Source organism: Corvus hawaiiensis, chromosome 1, assembly GCF_020740725.1.
Source record: "Corvus hawaiiensis isolate bCorHaw1 chromosome 1, bCorHaw1.pri.cur, whole genome shotgun sequence".
NCBI classification, from domain to species: Eukaryota; Metazoa; Chordata; class Aves; order Passeriformes; family Corvidae; genus Corvus; species Corvus hawaiiensis.
Window position 1 is genome coordinate 94,784,937 of NC_063213.1, and position 20,897 is coordinate 94,805,833.

The window sequence follows — 20,897 nt, forward strand, 5'->3', positions numbered from 1 at the left end:
AGAGACCCCATTTGCTTTGGGGACAGGAGCCGTTCAGCATGATCAGGAACTGCCTCACTTGAGCAAGTTCAGCAGAGGCCACTGTCAGGGCATGTGCAAGGCCAGGGTGTCTGGTTCTCTAAGGCTCACATCACGTCCATTTCCCTTGCCAAGGGAAGAACAAGGAAAAGGGAAAGTGACAAACAAAGCACACAATGACACCAATGTGGCAGTAGGTGATAAGGGAGAGGAGGAGGGAGCTCATCAGGTTCTAATTGATGGGCCATTAGGAAACTGCTGTGAAGTGGCTCAGGCTGAGCTTTGTCAGTGACAAGAAGTGACAAGAGGAATGTTGGGCTTTTCATGGGATACCCTTCCTTCTCGAACCAGGGTAGAAGAGCAGAGGAGTCTGCTGTTGTGCTAAGTTCTTTATTTCATAGTCTCATAGCTTTCTTGAAGGCAGAGTTCAAGGGGGTTACATGATAAAGCCAAGCAACAACAGCAAACAGCAGGCAGAAAACAGCTTCTTCTTCTAGTTCTAGTTTCTCTATAAATTTTTTCTTACAGAAGTGTGGATTATGTTTGTTAACTGACCAATAAGACTAACACATTAGTCTAGTTTTTCTTTTCTTAACCTATCCCGGTCTAATTCTAGCAGTCGTGAATCTTACACAAGTGTTACATAGGTATTACACAGATTTGCATTTACAGTTTCTATCAGCTCTTATTTTTTATGTGAACACTCTATCTAAAAAATATGAAGCACATAGTTCTATCTATATTTTGTCTAAAGTAAAGAAATTCTGTGAATAGGCAACACTGCTGTAGTAAAAACTAAGTTTAAGGTCTCTGCTGCAGCTTTTCAATGTTTAAGGCACTTAGCATATATTTCTACTAAAAGTTAAAGATCTATATTTCTATTTCACTTTGGTGTGACTTCATGTATCTCAGCTTATCCAAAGGTTTTAATTCAGCCCCTGAAATCTGACTTCCCTTTCGGCCTGAGTCCAGAGAAGCTTTCACTGCAACAGAGGAACATGACAACAATGGAGGTTTGAGCGGGTCTTGTGGGATGAGGGAGCTGTCAGCAAGGAAAGCTTGTGAGGTTGTGGAGCCATGATGAGAGAGGACACACAAGGCCCAGGAAAGGACAGACTGCAGTGATGTGGCCCTGGTATCTCTTCTCAGCACAAGTGCAGAATCCTCATCTCCCTGTACGTGTCTTATTGTCTTATCTCTGTTCTGAAGCTTAAGAAGGCACAAGCATCAAAGGAGCCCATAACAGGGTAAGCTTGATCCAGCTCTTTCAGCTGGAAAATCTGTGACAGCCTCAGGACCCTCCACTTCTCTAAAAACCTCCTTCTAAACCATGGGGAGGTGCAACAGTTGCATGAGAATGTTCCTCATATGACCATTATCATTACCTGTATTATTTATTATTCACGTCATTCTCGAGGGGGTTTTGTGACAAATCCATTTTAGACGAAACCAAAATGACCAGTATGGGATCACTCTGGAGTTGACTCGGAAAAGGGGGTGGGAGGAAGGGAGCTGGGCGTTTATCCCAGGGAGTTGAAGGAAGGCAGGGGAGAAGCGACAGAGACAGTGGAATCTGATGTTCCCAGAGGAAATAGCAATGACCCCACAGAGCTGAGGACACCACGGGAAGATGAGAAGCTCATTGGGGAAGAAGCCCTTGACCTCCCAGATGCCCAGCACTGGGTGTGCAGCAGAGCTGGTGATTCCAGCTGGGGAGGTGAGGACTCCACTGCGAGCTGAGCGGGAACAGCCCCTTCCCATGACTGAGGCCCCAGAGGCACGGAATGGTCAGAATGCCGGTGGCTGAGGGAGGCACGGGGGCAGCTGCTGGAGGAGGGAGACACGCAGAAGGAGCATTTCAGGCACTGGAAGGACAGGTCATTTCTCTGCCCCGCCTCCGCTCCTTCCTTTGCTGCCTCCAGAGAGTGGTTTCCGGCGGCTCTGTTATCTCGGGGCTGGCAGGTGGTTTCTGCCTCTCCCTCACTCAGCAAACACGCAGCTTGGTCTCGGCATGCACCTCGCCTATCTCATCCTCACGGTCTTCCTGGGCCAGCTCCTGGGTAAGTCCTGGCTTTTCCCTAAGGCACCCTTCTTCTTTCTCCCAGGAAACCCTCAACAGCCTTACCAGGATCGTGTGGGGAAATATCAGTGAATAGAGGGAAAGGGCTGCGAAATCTCTGCTTCTGTTTGTGGTTTTGCAAGTGTTTGCTCAAGAAGCTCTTAGATTTGTAAAGGAAAAGGGAAGGGAGAGAAGAGAAACCTCAGAGTCCTTCTCTGTCTTTTCTCTTGCCTTCAATCCACCTCCTCTGCCTCTCTTCTGATCCTCCTGCAGTCACCACAGGAAATCTCAGCTGTCTCTGCAGTTGTATATTGCTCCTGTTTTAATGCAAATTCTGAGATACCTGCCCCAGGTACCTCAAAGTTCCCATTTCATTACAATAACAGGGTGTCCCATTCTGCCTCCAGGCTGAGCCAGCTCTGCCGTGGCTTCCCGTGTTCTTTGGGCTGGCACCACAACCAGGGCTCCCTCTTTCCAAGCTCAGCATTGTGTGTACTCAGGGATCTAGGAGCCCTCAGAGGTGACAGGAATGGCGAAGCAGGATGAAAACTTTTGCTGCACCTCGATGGGCTCCTCAGGCTGCTGGAGGGGTGCTGCTTCCAGCACACAAAGTTCAGGCAGGACAGGCTGTTCCCTGATCCTCTGAGCAGTCGGAGCAGGAGACAGACACAACACAGCTCTCCTTTGGGTCATGCAGTGCAAAGAGCTCCCAACTCCTGCCCAAAATCTCTCAGGACTCCTACAAGGCAGAAAGCTTTCTTCAACCAGGGTTTTGCATCCCATTTTGATTTGCTTCCCACAGTCCTTCCCTGTGGAGCTGCTGACCTTCACTTTCTTCCAGGCACCACGGGGCAGATCACGGTCACCCAGGAAGATGGACAAGTCATAGTGGAGCAGAGACATCCCTTCCAGACCACCTGCACATACCAGACTAATTATTTTAATGGCTTGCTCTGGTACCAGGTGCGGAAAGGCCAAGCCCCACAGCTGGTCTCCTATCACGCAGGGCCTGGCGCCAAGCACAGCGGCCGTATCACCACGCACCTGAACACCACGGGGAAATACAGTGTCCTGCAGGTGGAGGAAGTGGAGGTCTCTGACAGTGCCTTGTACCTCTGTGCTGTGCAAGACACCCTGGTGCAGGGAACTTCCTCGGCTGTGCAACAAGCCAGCGGAGGGAGGGAGGGAGGGAGGGAGGGGATGTGTCTGTGAGAGGGTGAGCTTGGGGCAAGGGAACCTGAGGTCGCCCCGATGCTCACCAGACGGGACCTCCCCACGTCTGTACAATGGCCTGATGGTTTTCACCCCATCCATGCTAGCACTTCCCTCGGGAAAATGTTCTGGACTATTTTGACTCATTTCCACCCTGTGCAGTCTCTAAGTGAAGAAAAAGTGCCCTTGTGCTTGTCTGGGACCTTGTCCTTCCACACTCCAGCCCTGCTGCTTTGGCCCCACACGTCCTCAGCAGAGCCCAGGGCTGGTTCTGTGTCCCTGCCTCGTGTGCTCTTGGAGCAGCCCCGTTTGCATGGACACACGTGAAGCACAGATTTGTGTGGGGCTCCACACTGCTGTGCACGAAGCCGTGTCTGTGCATGTGTGTCCCTCACCGCGAGGGAATTTCCTGACTGGGCCAGGGATACCGAGCACTGCTCTGGCCCTGAGCAGCACAGAGAGCAGCTTGCCAGGGTCAGAAGGAGCCTGAGTGCAGCTGAGTGAGGACGGCAGCTGCCTGCTACAGATGTCTCAAGGGAAGAGGCACTGAACTGCAGCCCCTGTCTCCTGAGCCCTCCCTCTCCTGCCCCTCCAAAGCTCACGCTCTGCTGATGCTGATTTCAGGCTCCACAAGGACGGTTTCACTCCAGCTCGGAGGATCAGTTGAACTCGGGACAAACAGCACGGGCGCGGCTTCAGCACGGCTGGCAGCCCCCGTGCCCTCCGCCCCAGCCGGGACACAGCCGCTCTCAGCAGCGCTGCAGAGGGCAAAAGGAGGAGCTGTGCCTTGGGGGCACGGCGAGAGGCTCGGCAATCCTGCCGCCCGTGGGCTGCCAGTGGCGGAGCGGATCTGCTTCCGATGCAGTGTCGGTGCTGTGTGGGATGGGACGCAGCTGTCTCTTGTCCCTGGCAATGGCAAACGTCCTTGTGTCGCTCATTGTGGTGGTGCTGTGAGAGGCGGGGTCTGAGCCCGGCCGGGGCGGAGCTGGAGGCGGTGGAGAGGAGAGGAGAGGAGAGGAGAGGAGAGGAGAGGAGAGGAGAGGAGAGGAGAGGAGAGGACAGGACAGGACAGGACAGGACAGGGATGCTCGGGCGGCGGAGCAGCGGGATGCGGCGGTGTCGGAGCGCGGGGCTGGCAGCGCTGGCCGCGCTGCTGCTCGGTGTGTGTGGATGGTGCTGTCGGGGCGTCCGGGTCGGCGGGCTGTGTGAGACCGTCCCCAGCCCAAAAGTCATCTCTTACCCTCCTGCTCCTTTTCGTTTCTTATTTACCCTCTGTCTCCTCCTCCGCTGTCATGCTTTCTTCCCTCTGTGAAGTAATTGCTTCCCACTTTGCCTTTTTTCTCCATGTCTTTATCCATCCATCCATCCATCCATCCATGTATACCTCTCAGCCAGTCTGCTTTTGTCATTTCGTTCTGATTTTCCTTCAAAACATCCCTCATACGTTCTCGTCCTCACCCAAACACTCTCCGAGAAATAATCTCTCCATCCTTTATTCTCAAAATATACCCCAGTTAGCTCTGATCTGTCCTCCTCTCCCATCTCCCCCTGAACCACATTTTCTGTTTAAGAAAAGTGATTCTTCTTTTCTCCTTGGCAGTGGCTGCAGCCAGAGCCCAGGTCCAGCAGGAGCCACGGCTGGAGACCACCGAGGGCACCGGCATCAACATCAGCTGCTCACATCCCAAAATCCAGAAGACCGACTGGATCCAGTGGTACCGTCATCTCCCGGGCCGAGGACCCGAATTCCTCGTGGTCACTGTGAAGGAGTCCAAAGAGCTGCCGGACATTGCGGGCGGTCTGTGGGTGTCGGCAGATCGCCGGAGCAGCGCGCTGTGGCTCCGGCGGCCCCGGCGCGGGGACGCGGCCGTGTATTACTGCGCGCTGGGGGACACGGGCAGAGGAGCCGGGGCTGCGGCCGGGCACGAACCGCCGCGGGCGGGGCCGGGCGGGGCCGGGGCCGCAGCGCCGCCCGCGGCCAGCAGGGGGCGCTGCCGCTCGGCCGCCGGGGCCGCCTCGCCCCGCTCGTGCCGGGCTGCCGGGGCGCTTCCGACACCGACACCGGCACCGGCACCGACACCGACAGAGACACCGACACCGGCACTGACACCGACAGAGACACCGACAGAGACACCGACACCGGCACCGGCACCGACAGAGACACCGACACCGGCATTGACACAGACAGAGACACCGACAGAGACACCGACAGAGAAACCGGCACCGACACCGGCACCCTCGCCCCCCTGCAGTCGCAAAACTTCCATCATTCTCTTTCCCTATCTTTGCCCCCTGTCAAAACATCCCTCGTCTTTCACGACACCCTAACACCTTTTCACTGCATTCGATAAGGCAGGAAAATTCCTGGGTTTATAAGATATCACCTCACCCTTTTGAGGACTTTCATCCCCACACAAGTGTCAGTCATCATACCCTAATCTTGAGTGAGGAGGTTATACCAAAGAGGGTTTTGCTGGGAGTCCTGCAGCCAAAGAGAAGCAGTGTGTCTGACTCTGGGTATAGGTGTTTGCACGAGGTGCTGTTCCCAGACATGTTTGCCTTGAAGGGACTCGTCTAAGGATGGTAACCTAAATATATTTATATGAATAAAAGGAATTACTAGTTTGATCGATGATGATAATGATTAGGATAAAAGGTTTTAATCCGAATTATTTACTACAATGTATAGAGAGTTATAACTACCAGAATAGTGCCCTATTCATCAAATCAATAACTTCAAAGTTAGCTTAACAACTATTAAGTAGATATTGATGTAACTCACAATACAAATGACCATGGGAAAATCTCATTTTCCCTGCCTTGAGAAGTGACTTGGAGGGGATCTCCCCCCTCAAGGAGTGTATTTCCAACGTACTCCTAGAAAGGTGTGTTAGACCTCCCTGCCCTTTCAAAGTGGCACTGGGTTTTTATAGCATAAAGTCAGGCAGATGTTGCTCGTCGAGCTGCGCCACCTCAGCAGCCCTTAGCTCAGCGGCTTTAGGGAAGTTTTCAGTACTATTGCTTGTTGGTTCCTTTGTCAGGAACTCTGCCTGCCACATCGTCACCAATGTTAGTTTGTGTCAGGAAACACTATTCTCCTTCAGAATGTTTAATTTTGGGATTGATGAGTCAGACTGCTCTCAGCACTGTGCAACACCAAAACTAGTGTGACTCCCCCCCTTCCCCACCCATCACTGATCACTTTTGCAAATAGGGCAAAGGTTGAGCTGCTTTACCCCTCCCAAGGCAGAACATCCTGCTGCATCTTCTTAGAAGGTGGCACAGAGGTGTGTTGTGGATTTAGTCTGAGAATGATGTTGTAACACACTGATGGTTTAGTTCTGGCTCAGTAGTGCTTACCCTCAGTCAAGGGCTTTCCAGTGCCTCATGTCCTGCCAATGACAAGGTGCACAGTAAGATAGGAGGGATCATGGCCAGGACACCTGATCCACATTGCCAAAGGGATCTTCCATACCGTATGATGCCATGCTCAGTGTATCAGCTGGGGGGGAGTGGTGCAGGAGGTGCCAATCACTGCCCCGGGACTGGCTGGGCATCGATCCAACGTGCAGGTGGTGCTCAGATCCAGTGTGCAGCTGGTGCAGCTGAGGGCTTCTTGCTGTCCTTCTGTGACCTCAGCGGCATCAGTGCCAGGCAGTTCTGCTGGCAAGCTCAGCCAGGGCTGACTCTTTTCCTCGTGGATGTGCTTTTGAGCTGCAGCTTGGGAGTAGCTGAGGGCCAACCTCATCCCTTTATCACAAGGTCATGGGCACTGCAGAGAAGGGAAGAGCAGGGGAGATTTGGACCCAGAATTTCACAAGACCTAACAGAGCCTCCCTCATGTTTCCTTTATGACCAAATTAGTGACAAATGGGTTCGGGCACAAGGTGTGCGGAAAAGTGCCTGTCCTACCAGGCTCAGAATTGTTATTTTCCTGCAAAGCCCAGGCCTAGTAAGAGAAGTTAGTAGGAAGACCCTGTTAATGGTAATACTGTTAATGTTTTCATGAACACCATGAGTACTGGAAAGTGGGGAGCTCTCAGAAGTCCATGGATAACACACAGTGAGAGGAACAGGCCTTGACTGTCAGGCACAGCTCTTCTTCAGAAGACATGGACAGACCCCTCCCAGAAAAGAGTGAGGGATTTCAGGAGACACCCAGCAGAACATGAGACAGCAATGAGCACTTGCAGCAAGGGAGGCCAACTGCGCCCTGAGCTGTATGAGTCCAAGTGTTGTCAGCAGGTCCGAGAAGGTGACCCTGTCCCTTCAGCCCTTGAGAGAAAAGGTAACCCTTGGGAGTACTGCATCCATGCTGGAGATCCTTGTTCCAAGAAGGAAATCGACATCCTGAAGCAAGTGCATCCAAGGCCACCAAGTCAATTAGAGGCCTGACAAAGATGACATGCAAGGAGAGGACAATGGCTTGGCCTGCTTCTCTTGGAGAACAGATGTCTCAGGCTGACGTTCTTGCTTTCTAGCACGACTTTCTGAGAGGAAAGAGAGAAGATGGACCTGCTCTCTGGAGTGCTCATGAGATGGAATATGGGGAGTTTTATTAAGCAATAGTCCAGAAGAAGTAATAACCCCTGGCCCTGATGCCCACATGCCCATGTGCACCTCTTTCCTCAAACTCCTTTGGCCACAACACAGCTCAGAGTGATCGTCGTGGGGCTGCAGCTGAAGGGAGGTTCTCTGCCATCTCCAGGATGTTTCCAGCCCCTGTGCTCGGAAGCAGCTCCGGGAAGCTGCTCCATCTCCTGGGCCGGGGCGCTGCTGCTGCCTCAGGCTGCAGCTGGTTCTGTGCAGGCTGATTCTCGCCGGGACGTCCTTGCTGGAGGAGGGGGAGAGTCCATTTGCCAAGACACCAAGCTGTGCCCGTGCAGAGCCCCTGAGTGCTCTGAGCCCGGGCGAGAGCCAGAGCGGCACCGGCGCAGGGCTCAGCCCCGGGGCGGAGCTGGCAGCGAGGGGGAAGGCAGGCGAGAGAAGGAAAGGGAAGGCGAGGGGAGCCGGGGCTGGGCGGGGGCAGCGGTGCTCGGGCGGCGGAGCGGCGAGATGCGGCGGTGTCGGGGCGCGGGGCTGGCGGCGCTGGCCGCGCTGCTGCTCGGTGCGCGGGGTAGCGGCGGAGAATGAGGGTCGGGGCTGGGTTTGGGATGTTCCCCAGGGATCCCGGCGCGGGGCTGCTCTATCTCTTTCAACGTCTCCTACCCCCTTCTTTGGTCATATCTCTGTCATATCTCATCCCCCTTCCCGAACCCTCCAAGTCCCCATCTCTCTTGGCATGAGCCTGCTTGTGTCTGTGCCTGCTTTGCAATGCACCCTTCTCCTTCCTCTGCATGCTCAGCTATTATTGCCCTGATCAGAAAGCCCTCTACCCTTCATTGTAACAACTCCTTTCCCTGTCTACTCTTCATCCATCCACCCACACAGCCTCACCCTTCCTTCCAAGCATCATCCCTTGCCTCTCTTTCTACTCCGAGACCTCTCTCATAGCTCCCTCTGATTGTTTCATATCCATAACTTTGATCTCCTGCATGTCTCCTTTATTCCATACATCCACACGTCCCCCTGTGCATCAAAAGTCATTTTTTCTTCTGAATTCAGACTATCATAATTCCCTGTTGCAAACCCAGCCCTCCTGTCCATTTTCCCTCTTGCTTTCCGTCTCTCCATGCAGCCGACATTTCTATTTCTCCATGCATCAATTTCCAAAACACACCAGCACCATTCTCCATGCCTGAAAAGGTGCATTCCCCCTCATCTTTTAAAAGATTGGCTCTGTCTCACTGCCCCTGCTCCTGATTGTCTCTGTGGGAAAAGAAACAGCAAAGCTGAACGATCGTAGCTGAGCTTTGGATTTTCTTACTCCTTTCTTGGCAGTGGCTGCAGCCAGAGCCCAGGTCCAGCAGGAGCCACGGCTGGAGACCACCGAGAACACCGGCATCAACATCAGCTGCTCACATCCCAAGATACAAAGGACAGAATTAATCCAGTGGTACCGTCAGCTCCCGGGCCGAGGACCCGAACTGCTCGTGAGCGCTAACAAAGAGTCCAAAGAGCTGCCGGACATTGCGGGCGGTCTGTGGGTGTCGGCAGATCGCCGGAGCAGCGCGCTGTGGCTCCGGCGGCCCCGGCGCGGGGACGCGGCCGTGTATTACTGCGCGCTGGGGGACACGGGCAGAGGAGCCGGGGCTGCGGCCGGGCACGAACCGCCGCGGGCGGGGCCGGGCGGGGCCGGGGCCGCAGCGCCGCCCGCGGCCAGCAGGGGGCGCTGCCGCTCGGCCGCCGGGGCCGCCTCGCCCCGCTCGTGCCGGGCTGCCGGGGCGCTTCCGACACCGACACCGGCACCGGCACCGACACCGACAGAGACACCGACACCGGCATTGTCACCGACAGAGACACCGACAGAGACACCGACACCGGCATTGACAGAGACACCGACAGAGACACCGACAGAGACACCGGCATTGACACCGACACCGGCACCGACACCGACAGAGACACCGACAGAGACACCGGCATTGACACCGACACCGGCATTGACACCGATATTGGCACCGACAGAGACACCAACAGAGACACCGGCATTGACACTGACTTCGCCAGAGACGCCGGCACCTACACAGCCATCGGCACCGACACCGGCAGCTCTTGGATTCACCGACCGCGTTCAGCCCCTCTTCTCAGCGCGGGTGCTCATCTGAGGACAAAGCATTGGGAGCTCATGGGAAAACTACTTACCTGATCCTGATATATTCAGTGTTGATGTCGCCACTTCTGGAGTGTAGATTCTGCCCCCACTATTTAGAGCAGAAGTAAAGGTAGCGAAATATGTCCAGAGGAGAGGAAATGAGATGGTGAAAGAGCTTTAAGGAAAGCCCTGTGAGGACTTTGTATTAACCCAGGTTGCAGAAAAGTATTTTGCAAGATGACTCTAATAAAAGTTAATATTAGCAAATGCTCCTTCCCTTCCCTTCCCTTCCCTTCCTTTCCTTTCCCTTCCCTTCCCTTCCCTTCCCACCTGTGATACAATGGCTGCAGCTACCTTAAGCTGCACTCTGGGCAGACACATAACAACCACAGCTGAGAGCCACAAATCTTGCTGAACAGCCGAGGGCTATTAGAGCCTGTGCCAATTCAAACACAAGTGGTGTGCAACTGGCAGTCAACGATCTTATTCCAGAAAACGTGGACAGACCAGGTCTCACTCAGCTCTCCTGTGTGCTACTGGGTTGCACACCAGGATCTTCCCTTTAGCAGGGACACCTCTCAAGGTCACTCCTCAAGGCTGAGAGAATCCTTATTTCCTCTTGTACTCGGTGTGTTAATTGGGAAGAAGAGCACTGAAACTTTGAAACCTTAGCTAAGTGATATAAAGCATGGATGGTGCATATAGAATTGTTTAGACTTAAAGCATTGACCATGTCTGGGACAAAGTCAGGATCTAGCTGCACATAAACTCTCCATATGAAAAGGAGTTTGGAATGCAAGGGGGTCCTTTCTGAACCTTGTGACTCAGTGGCAGAGTCTCCCTGACAGCTTTAGCTGACCCTGTAAATAATCAAGTGTACCTTGTTATCAAATCTAGGTAAACCACCGTCTCATTAACTTTGTTCACTCACTACTTTACATCAATCAAATGTGTTGTTGCTTTTCTCTCACAGGTGTGGGATTTCACCCTCAACAACACTCAAGACAGAACAACAGCTTGCTTAGGTAGCACACATAGACTGGCACCCACAAATCTGCACCTCTAGTCCTCTTGAGTTCATTGAGGAGACTCAAGGCAGCCAAAGAGAGGCTGCTTGCACTTTCCAGGGCCACTGTGCAGGGGTTGGAAGAGTCAGCTTCTGCAACTCGTGTTTCCAAGGCTTCAGTGTGGCCGGGAGAAGACTGATCTGAGTTTGCTGAGAGCGACAGATGCCCATCTTGAGCCCACTCACCCACACTAAAGCCCTTCCCTGATATGTGTCTGTCCCTGACTCTTGTGGCCATGGTGTTGGGAGGAATGGGTTAAAAGTGGGGCACTGGTGAGGAGGATTGTAATTCATCAAGTGACCTTGCAGCTGGAAAGAGCCCTTGATAACGCAGTGTGAAGAGCAGCTGGTGATCCCTTAGCATGCACCGAGTTTCGGTGTGCTTGCATCTCTTCTTGGGCAGTTTTGCCCAGAGGTGGTTTCAGGGATGCCGCGGTCCGTGAGGGAAGGGAAACACATTTTTCATTTTAGCTGTGGGTTGGTGATTGTTCTGGCTGTCTGCCTGTGCTGACTCACACACACCTCTCCGGGTTTGAAATTTCTTACTTGAGACTGAGAGACCCTTTCCTTTCCCAGTATGCAGAGAGTCCTTATTTGCAACACATCATCACAAGATTTCATGATGGATCCATTCTAATGAAATCCATGCAGTTAATTCCTTCGGACATAAACGATTGTCTCAGTCTGAGACTAAGTTTGGACCAAGCCACACCAAAGCTCTGTCAGGTGTTTAGAAAGCAAGGGCTTCCATTCTGAACATTGTGAGTCAATGGGAGGTCTCCCTTAGCCTTTGGCATGTTTGGTCTCCCTATAAATCATTCGGTATTGATTCTAGATTGATTTTCCAAAGTATTTTCATCCTCGTAGTAGGCCACAGAAAAAGGCAAGAAAAATTGGTAAGACCCCAGGGATTTGGGCTGCCTTTTAGACTTGCCCTTCATTTCCACAGGACTAGAAGACACCTTTGCAGAGGAAACAATTTCCCCACCAGCTCATCTGAATGCAAACCAGCATACCTAATCCTAGGGGCTGTGCTTTCACTTCCTGCACTGCTGCCTTTTCATTTCCAGGTTTGTTCCATGCCCATTCCAAAAAGAAGGCTTCTTCTGAACATCGGGATGAAAGGCACCGGGATATATTGGGCAGGAATGCAGCACTGAAGGCAGAAGACTCAGCTGCAGTGCTGGATGGATCGAGAACAGGAGAGTGATGTGTCTGCCTGGGTGCTTCTGATTTGAGGTATCATTCTCAGGAAGAAGCTCCAGCCATCCTCACTCCAGTGAGATGGGACGCTCAGCGGCTGTTGTGCAGGATGATGTCCCCTAGCCTTGTCTGTCCCTCTCTCTTCAACTCCCGCCGAGGTTCAGTTCTGGTTGCCTCTCCATGTGTGTGCCTGTCGTGCTATTATTGCCCGCAGGAAAGTATGCTGGTCTATTTTGACTCATCTCCACTTTGTGCACAACAAAACTTTGCTCTGTGCTTGACTAGGACCTTTACCTTCCACACAATGCTCCTGCCCTGCTGCTTCTAGCACCGTGTGTCCTTAGCAAAGTCAAGAGCTGACATTGTTCCTTCGTGTTTTCCTGCCTTGTACGCTCTTGGAGCTGGCAGTGAGCACAGACACACGTGAAGGACAAATTTCTGTCTGACACCACACTGGTGTGCAAAAGCCTTTGTGTATCTGAGTCTGTGCATGTGTGTCCCTCACCGCGAGGGAATTTCCTGACTGGGCCAGGGATACCGAGCACTGCTCTGGCCCTGAGCAGCACAGAGAGCAGCTTGCCAGGGTCAGAAGGAGCCTGAGTGCAGCTGAGTGGGGACGGCAGCTGCCCGCTACAGATGTCTCAAGGGAAGAGGCACTGAACTGCAGCCCCTGTCTCCTGAGCCCTCCCTCTCCTGCCCCTCCAAAGCTCACGCTCCGCTGATGCTGATTTCAGGCTCCACAAGGACGGTTTCACTCCAGCTCGGAGGATCAGTTGAACTCGGGACAAACAGCACGGGCGCGGCTTCAGCACGGCTGGCAGCCCCCGTGCCCTCCGCCCCAGCCGGGACACAGCCGCTCTCAGCAGCGCTGCAGAGGGCAAAAGGAGGAGCTGTGCCTTGGGGGCACGGCGAGAGGCTCGGCAATCCTGCCGCCCGTGGGCTGCCAGTGGCGGAGCGGATCTGCTTCCGATGCAGTGTCGGTGCTGTGTGGGATGGGACGCAGCTGTCTCTTGTTCCTGGCAATGGCAAACGTCCTTGTGTCGCTCATTGTGGTGGTGCTGTGAGAGGCGGGGTCTGAGCCCGGCCGGGGCGGAGCTGGAGGCGTCGGAGAGGAGAGGACAGGACAGGACAGGACAGGACAGGACAGGGATGCTCGGGCAGCGGAGCAGCGGGATGCGGCGGTGTCGGAGCGCGGGGCTGGCAGCGCTGGCCGCGCTGCTGCTCGGTGTGTGTGGATGGTGCTGTCGGGGCGTCCGGGTCGGCGGGCTGTGTGAGACCGTCCCCAGCCCAAAAGTCATCTCTTACCCTCCTGCTCCTTGTCGTTTCTTATTTACCCTCTGTCTCCTCCTCCGCTGTCATGCTTTCTTCCCTCAGTGAAGTAATTGCTTCCCACTTTGCCTTTTTTCTCCATGTCTTTATCCATCCATCCATCCATCCATCCATGTATACCTCTCAGCCAGTCTGCTTTTTTCATTTCGTTCTGATTTTCCTTCAAAACATCCCTCATACGTTCTCGTCCTCACCCAAACACTCTCCGAGAAATAATCTCTCCATCCTTTATTCTCAAAATATACCCCAGTTAGCTCTGATCTGTCCTCCTCGCCCATCTCCCCCTGAACCACATTTTCTGTTTAAGAAAAGTGATTCTTCTTTTCTCCTTGGCAGTGGCTGCAGCCAGAGCCCAGGTCCAGCAGGAGCCACGGCTGGAGACCACCGAGGGCACCGGCATCAACATCAGCTGCTCACATCCCAAAATCCAGAAGACCGACTGGATCCAGTGGTACCGTCATCTCCCGGGCCGAGGACCCGAATTCCTAGCACTCATTGTGAAAGAGTCCAAAGAGCTGCCGGACATTGCGGGCGGTCTGTGGGTGTCGGCAGATCGCCGGAGCAGCGCGCTGTGGCTCCGGCGGCCCCGGCGCGGGGACGCGGCCGTGTATTACTGCGCGCTGGGGGACACGGGCAGAGGAGCCGGGGCTGCGGCCGGGCACGAACCGCCGCGGGCGGGGCCGGGCGGGGCCGGGGCCGCAGCGCCGCCCGCGGCCAGCAGGGGGCGCTGCCGCTCGGCCGCCGGGGCCGCCTCGCCCCGCTCGTGCCGGGCTGCCGGGGCGCTTCCGACACCGACACCGGCACCGGCACCGACACCGACAGAGACACCGACACCGGCACTGACACCGACAGAGACACCGGCACCGGTATTGACACCGACAGAGACACCGACACCGGCAGAGACACTGGTACCGGCACTGACGTCGATAGAGACACCGACACCAGCACCGGCACCAACACCGGCAGCTCCAACTTGGAGTCACCGTCCTTGCTCAGCCCCTCTTCTCAGCACTGGCTTAATGAGCTCTTCCCCCAGCTCCCTAGTGTGTATCCCATCCAATCCCAAAGACTTGTGAGCGTCTAAGTGGCTTAGCAGATCTTTATCTTCCTCCTTCTTGATTACAGACGTCCCATTCTGCTCGCCTTCCCTGTCTCCCAGCTCAGGAGGCCAGTTGTCCTGAGGATAATCAATCCTACTCTTAAAGAGTGAGGCAAAGAAGGTGGTAAGCACCTCAGGTGTGTTTCCTCATCTTTGGTGAATATATTCCCCACGGCATCCAGTGAAGAAATGTGATTTTCCTCGACCCTCCTTAATGTGTTTGTAAAAACACTTTTTATTACCTTTAACAGAATTGGCCAGATTAAGTTCTAATTGAGCTTTCACTTGTCTACTTTTCTTTCTGCGTGACCTAATAACATCCTTCAACTGTTCCTGAGCTGCCTGCCCTTTTCCCAAAGGTGATACACTTTCTTTTTATTCACTGAGTTCCTCGGAAAGCTCCTGCTCAGCCACGCAGGTCTTCTTCTCCACCAGCTCATCTTTCGGCACATAGCGCCGCGCTGCTCCTGTGCCTTCAAGATTTCTGTTTTAAAATATAACCAGTCTTCCGGGGCCCCTTTGTTTTAAAGGGCTGCTTCCCAAGGGACTTTGCAAATCAGTGTCCTGAATAGGCCAAAGTCCACCCTCCAGAAATCCAGGGTAGAGATTTTGTCGATTTCCCTTCCTTTACATAATACTGAAAATTCCATCATTTCATGGTTGCTGTGCCCAAGACGGCTTCCACATCTCCCACCAGCACTCCTCTGTTTGTAAACAGCAGGTCTTCTGGGGCCCCAGCCTTGGTAGGCTCCCTTCACCTTTGACAGCTTGGAAAGTGTCTACAGGGGGGGAATGATTGCACAGAGGCCAGGCCTGAATGCAGCAGAAAGATTTAATGAGTCACAAAGACAGAAGGAAAATAACCACAAGTGGCGAACAGCAGTGCTGGTAGCCCAGGGGCATCTGAGAGTGTGTCCTCCTTGGTAGTGGAGAAGTTCCTGTACGGTGCCTGTCTACCTGCCCCAGACAGGGAGACGAGGCAGATGGTCCCCACCAGGCTGCCCTTGGTGGGACCTTGCTCCCAAGGGGAGACAAAAGAAAAGGGAAAGGCAAAGCCTTCCAGCTGTCCTGGTACCAACATTGAAAAATGTCCATCCTTTCCCCAGTACCATGTTCTGATTTCCTCAAGGTGTCTCCATGGGGCTTTCCCAGCATCTTCTTCAGGGGAGGGACCTTCTGCCATAGTAGCACCTGGAAATGCCAGACGGGTCACAGCCCCCGGAGGTGATGGGCGCTCTGCCAGAGCTGAGGATGCTGCCAACATCAGCAGAGGTGGAGGATCCCACGGCGGTGGGAAGGAGCTGAGGATGGGACCCGGCAGGGTCACCACCACGGGCGAGGGCTGGATGGCCACGGTGGAGTCCTGGCACTGCCGGACACAGGGCTCATTGCAGCTGTTGGCCAGCGGGGTGGGGCCACAGGGCTGGCAGGGCCAGCACGGGGTGTAGCAGGACACGTCTCAAAGTCAGAGGTGCACCTGGGAGAGGGAGCAGACAGGAAACAGAGCACAAGGGTGAATGAGAGCAACCAAGGCCACTCCTGAGCTGGGAGCTGGAGCCTTCACAAGGAGCCACTTTCTTCCTTGCCCTGCAAAGAGCAGCCTGGGCCATGGGGTGTCTCTCCTAATTTCTTAAGCAGGAGCCCCTGCAACCACATTTCAGCCTCTCCCTAATACACAGTGTCCACCCATATCTTTGCCATGACAGCGGGCTCAGAAGAAAACAACATCAGCTGAGATGTTTGTCAAGTGGATCATTCTGGAAGAGAAAGAGAAAGGGAAGGGGCTTCCGACTCAGCTGGTTGCCAGATTCAGAAGGAGCCTGGGTGCAGTTGAACAAGGATGTAGCAGCCTGCAGGAGATTTGGCCAGGGAAGAGGCACTGAAATGCAGTCCCTGCTTCCTGAGACCTCCTTTCCCAGCTGCTCTAAACATCACGCTCTGCTTCTGCCAATTGCAGGCCCCAACAAAGGTTTCACCCAAGTTTGGATTCTTAGCTTAATTCTGTTTGGAAGGTTGAGAGTGCCTCGGCATGGCTGCGAGTGCTCACACACACACAGACACATCTCTCCAGGCCAGTGCACAGCTGCTTCTCCCCTGTGCTGCATCAGGTTGGATTCGTGGCCAGGGAGAAAGACTGAGGGTTCCTTTCCACCTCCTGTATCCACGTGAGTGGATTTCTTTTCAATGCACTGTTGGTGGCATTAGGGTTGGGACACAGCCCCTCTCTTGTCTAACCTCATGCCAAGTGTACCTGTGCAGCCCGGTGAGCAGGTGCTGAGTGAAGCAGAGGCTGAGATTTTGTCGCAAACACTGACTGAAGGAAGGGATCACAAAGCCTAGTGTCTCTGTGCTGTGAGAGGAAGGACATACCCTGTGGCTTGCACAGGGAAAACCAGCATCCTGGAGACTGTTTTGGACTTCACCCCGCAAGGACCTTTAACTTCCACCTTGGAATCTCAGCCTGAGAGCCCCGTAACTGTCTGGATTCCAGAGCACGTCCTTGTGCCCCGCAGGTGTGTCCACAGCAGACCCTCTTCTGTCAAGGGTTGTGCAGAGCGTGCAAAGTTCCTGAGCCCGTCTCCCTGCCTGGCTGCCTGTCACACTGGGCTTATGTTGAGCTTTAAGACAGAGCAGTTAAGGACTTTCACTCTTCCATGGACTGACCTTGGGGAGGTAATTGCCAGGAAGCTCTGCTGGGAGACATCGGCCAGGCCACATTCCCCCCCATGGAGATGCATTTGGAATGAGGGATGAGTGGAACCAAGAGCAAACCCCATTGATTTGTCTCCAGATCACATCTCTGTGGAGATGGGAGGGCAAGCAAGGTGTGCACCTAGAGATGAGTGAGACCCCTTAACACTCTTTTCCCACACAGGTCCCTCAGGCTGAGAGCTGTCTGTCCTGGAAGCAGATCCACACAACAGGATCTGGTGTTTTAGGAGCCATCCAGCAGAACATGAGACAGCAGCACCCTTGCAGCAAGGAAGGGCAACTGCATCCTTAGCTGTGCTAGTCACGGTGCTGTGAGCAGGTCTAGGGAGGTGACCCTGCCCCTCTGGCCAGTTTGAGCCCACACCTGGAGTATTTCAGCCATGCTGGAGCTCTCCAGTCCAAAAAATGTATCAACAGAAATGTGTGCAACAAAGGCCACCAAGTGTATTTGGGCACTGTCAATCTAGACATGTGAGGACAGACTGAGCAAATCGAGCTACTCGTTTTGGAGAGGAGAAACCCTTCTAGTCCTCTCCTGGCTTTCCTGCATCTTATCTTTTCCATGGAAGCACAGATGTTTCTGAATCCATGTCTGTCCACAGACCACACTGCCTTGTCATCGCTGACCTTCCACCTGTGTTACCCCTGCTCTCCATGAATGCAGACTGCATCTGCATGACTCCAGAGCAGGTGGGAGATGCCGTGCCATGTCTGTGCCTCCTCTGGGGAAGGTTCTTCTCTATAAACTGCCTCACGGGAGGTTCGTGCCAAAGGCCCTGGCAAAATCCCAACCGAGCTGTGCCCCCAGAGGAAGTGCTAAGCCCAGCGGGGCGCTCTGCCTCTCGTGCCCCTTGTCCATTCTTACAAATCCGTGCCCTGAAGGCCAATTCAGGAGTCGCCAGGTGACAGCAAAGGGAGAATGAGAGGGAACGGATCATGGGAGTGAAAGGAACACATGGAGTGTCAATCTTGAGCTCCACGATACCAGCCCGATCCCCTGGCACCCACCCCGGCCCCGCCGCCTCCGAAGTACAGAGTCCGGACCGCCGCCCCATTCCCACCGCGTTCGCCTCGCCTCCGTTCCGTGCCAGGACTCGGTGAGAGCCCGAGCGGCGCCGGTGCAGGGCTCAGCCCCGGGGCGGAGCTGGCGGCGGCGGAGAGGACAGAAGAGGAGTGGAGGCGGCGGAGAGGAGGCGGCACGGCCGCAGCAGAGAGCCGGGGCTGGCGGGAGCAGCGATGCTCGGGCGGCGGAGCGGCGGGATGCGGCGGGGCCGGGGCGCGGCGCTGGCGGCGCTGGCCGCGGTGCTGCTCGGTGCGCGGGGGTGGCAGTGGAGGTGGCGGTGGCCGGGGCTGGGTCTGGATCTGCCTGGGATCAGCATTGGGCTCGGGATTCGTCTCTGGCACTCCTGCTCCTCCTCTCCCTTTTTGCACCCACTGCCCTCATCCTTTCTCTCCTTAATGAATCCATTCCCTCCGAACTTGCCGCTTTTATTACTCCAGTTCTTGAGCCATTCCTTCATTCGTTCATTCCTTCATCCACCCGCCCATTCATTGCAGTCAATCCCTTTTCGTCATTCCAATCTCCCCTTCTGCAGTCTGACTCTTCTCCTAAATATCCCACATACAATGTCCATACAATCACTCTCGCAGAAATTGTCTCTCCATACTTTATTCTCAAAACATATCCCATTTAGCTCTGATCTGTCCGCCTCTGCCCTATCCCCTGTCCGCGTGCACGGCATTTGCTGCTGACGGAAAGTGATTCTTCTTTTCTCCCCGGCAGTGGCTGTGGCCAGAGCCCAGGTCCAGCAGGAGCCACGGCTGGAGACCACCGAGAACACCGGCATCAACATCAGCTGCTCACATCCCAAAATCCAGACCGGAGACTGGATCCAGTGGTACCGTCAGCTCCCGGGCCGAGGACCCGAACTGCTCGCGCTCACTGTGAAAGAGTCCAAAGAGCTGCCGGACATTGCGGGCGGTCTGTGGGTGTCGGCAGATCGCCGGAGCAGCGCGCTGTGGCTCCGGCGGCCCCGGCGCGGGGACGCGGCCGTGTATTACTGCGCGCTGGGGGACACGGGCAGAGGAGCCGGGGCTGCGGCCGGGCACGAACCGCCGCGGGCGGGGCCGGGCGGGGCCGGGGCCGCAGCGCCGCCCGCGGCCAGCAGGGGGCGCTGCCGCTCGGCCGCCGGGGCCGCCTCGCCCCGCTCGTGCCGGGCTGCCGGGGCGCTTCCGACACCGACACCGGCACCGGCACCGACAGAGACACCGACACCGGCACTGACACCGACAGAGACACCGACACCAGCACCGGCACTGACACCGACAGAGACACCGGCACCGGCACCGGCACCGACAGAGACACCGGCACCGGCACTGACATTGGCATCAACAGCGGCATTGACACCGACACCAACACCGATATTGACACCGACTGAGCCACCAACACCGATTTCTGCACCGGCATTAACACCGACACCGGCAGAGACACCGGCACCATCACCGACACCAGCACCGACACCCACACTGGCAGCTCCAACTTAGAGTCACCGACAGCGCTCAGCCCCTCTTCTCAGCGCTGGCTGTGTGCAGCCGAGTTCCTGATCCTCTCAGCCACGTCCTTCTGGCATTGTGGCACCGTCTGTAACTGCTTGGTGAAAAACACTATCATGACAAAGGAAGACAGCTGCCTGCCAGTGCTGTTGGCATGGGCAGCAGGCTCCGCGGACATCTCCTTCCAGGTGTCAGTGCTGCTGAAATGTCCTTTCTGCACTAAAAACATTGCTGACCATTTCTTCTGCGATGCTGCTCCATCATGAGCATGGACTCTTGGGGTTGGGTTGACCTTGGCAGAGTGTCAGACGGCCCCCAAGCTGCTTTATCACTTCCCCGCTATCAACAGGACAGGGGGCAAATTGCAATGAAAACAATGTGGGTTCAGGTAAGGACAGGGAGATCCCTCACCACTTACTGTCATGGGGAAAACTGGGCTGACTTGGGGAAATGAATTTTATTTATTTACAAATTTAGAAGAAGATAGGGAGAAATAAGGGCAAACCCAAAACCACTTTCTCCACTCCCCTGCTTTCCTTCCAGGCTGAACTTCACTCCTGAATTTCTGCCTAGACCCCTCACAGGGGACAGGAAATGGGGGATGCATTCAGTTTCTATTCTTCCTCATGCTCTTTCCCTGCTCCAGCCTGTTGTCCCTCCCATGGGAGAAAATTCTGCAAGAAACTCTCCAACACAGGTCCTTTCTATGGGCTGCAGTTCTTCATCAACTGCTTCAGAACGTGTCCTGTCCACGGAGTGCAGTCTTTCAGGAAGAGATGCCTCCAGGATGGGTCCCCCGTGTGTCCACAGATCCTGCCAGAAAATCAGCTCCAGAATGGGCTCCTCTCCATGGAGACATAGTCCTGCCAGGACCTTGCTCCCGTGGGGGCTTTCCACGGGGTCACATCTTCCTTAACGACACATCCACCTGCTGTGGCTTTGGATCTTCCACAGG

The 20,897-nt window shown here is 54.8% G+C and overlaps 1 gene segment (V, D, J or C); it reads left to right on the forward strand.

The window, feature by feature from the left end:
- Nucleotides 1-1,675: 1,675 nt before the first annotated feature.
- On the forward strand, nucleotides 1,676-19,827 carry LOC125334718. The segment is given in 3 exon segments: nucleotides 1,676-2,078; nucleotides 19,173-19,515; nucleotides 19,749-19,827. Coding segments are annotated over 3 exon segments (471 nt in total).
- Nucleotides 19,828-20,897: the final 1,070 nt, after the last annotated feature.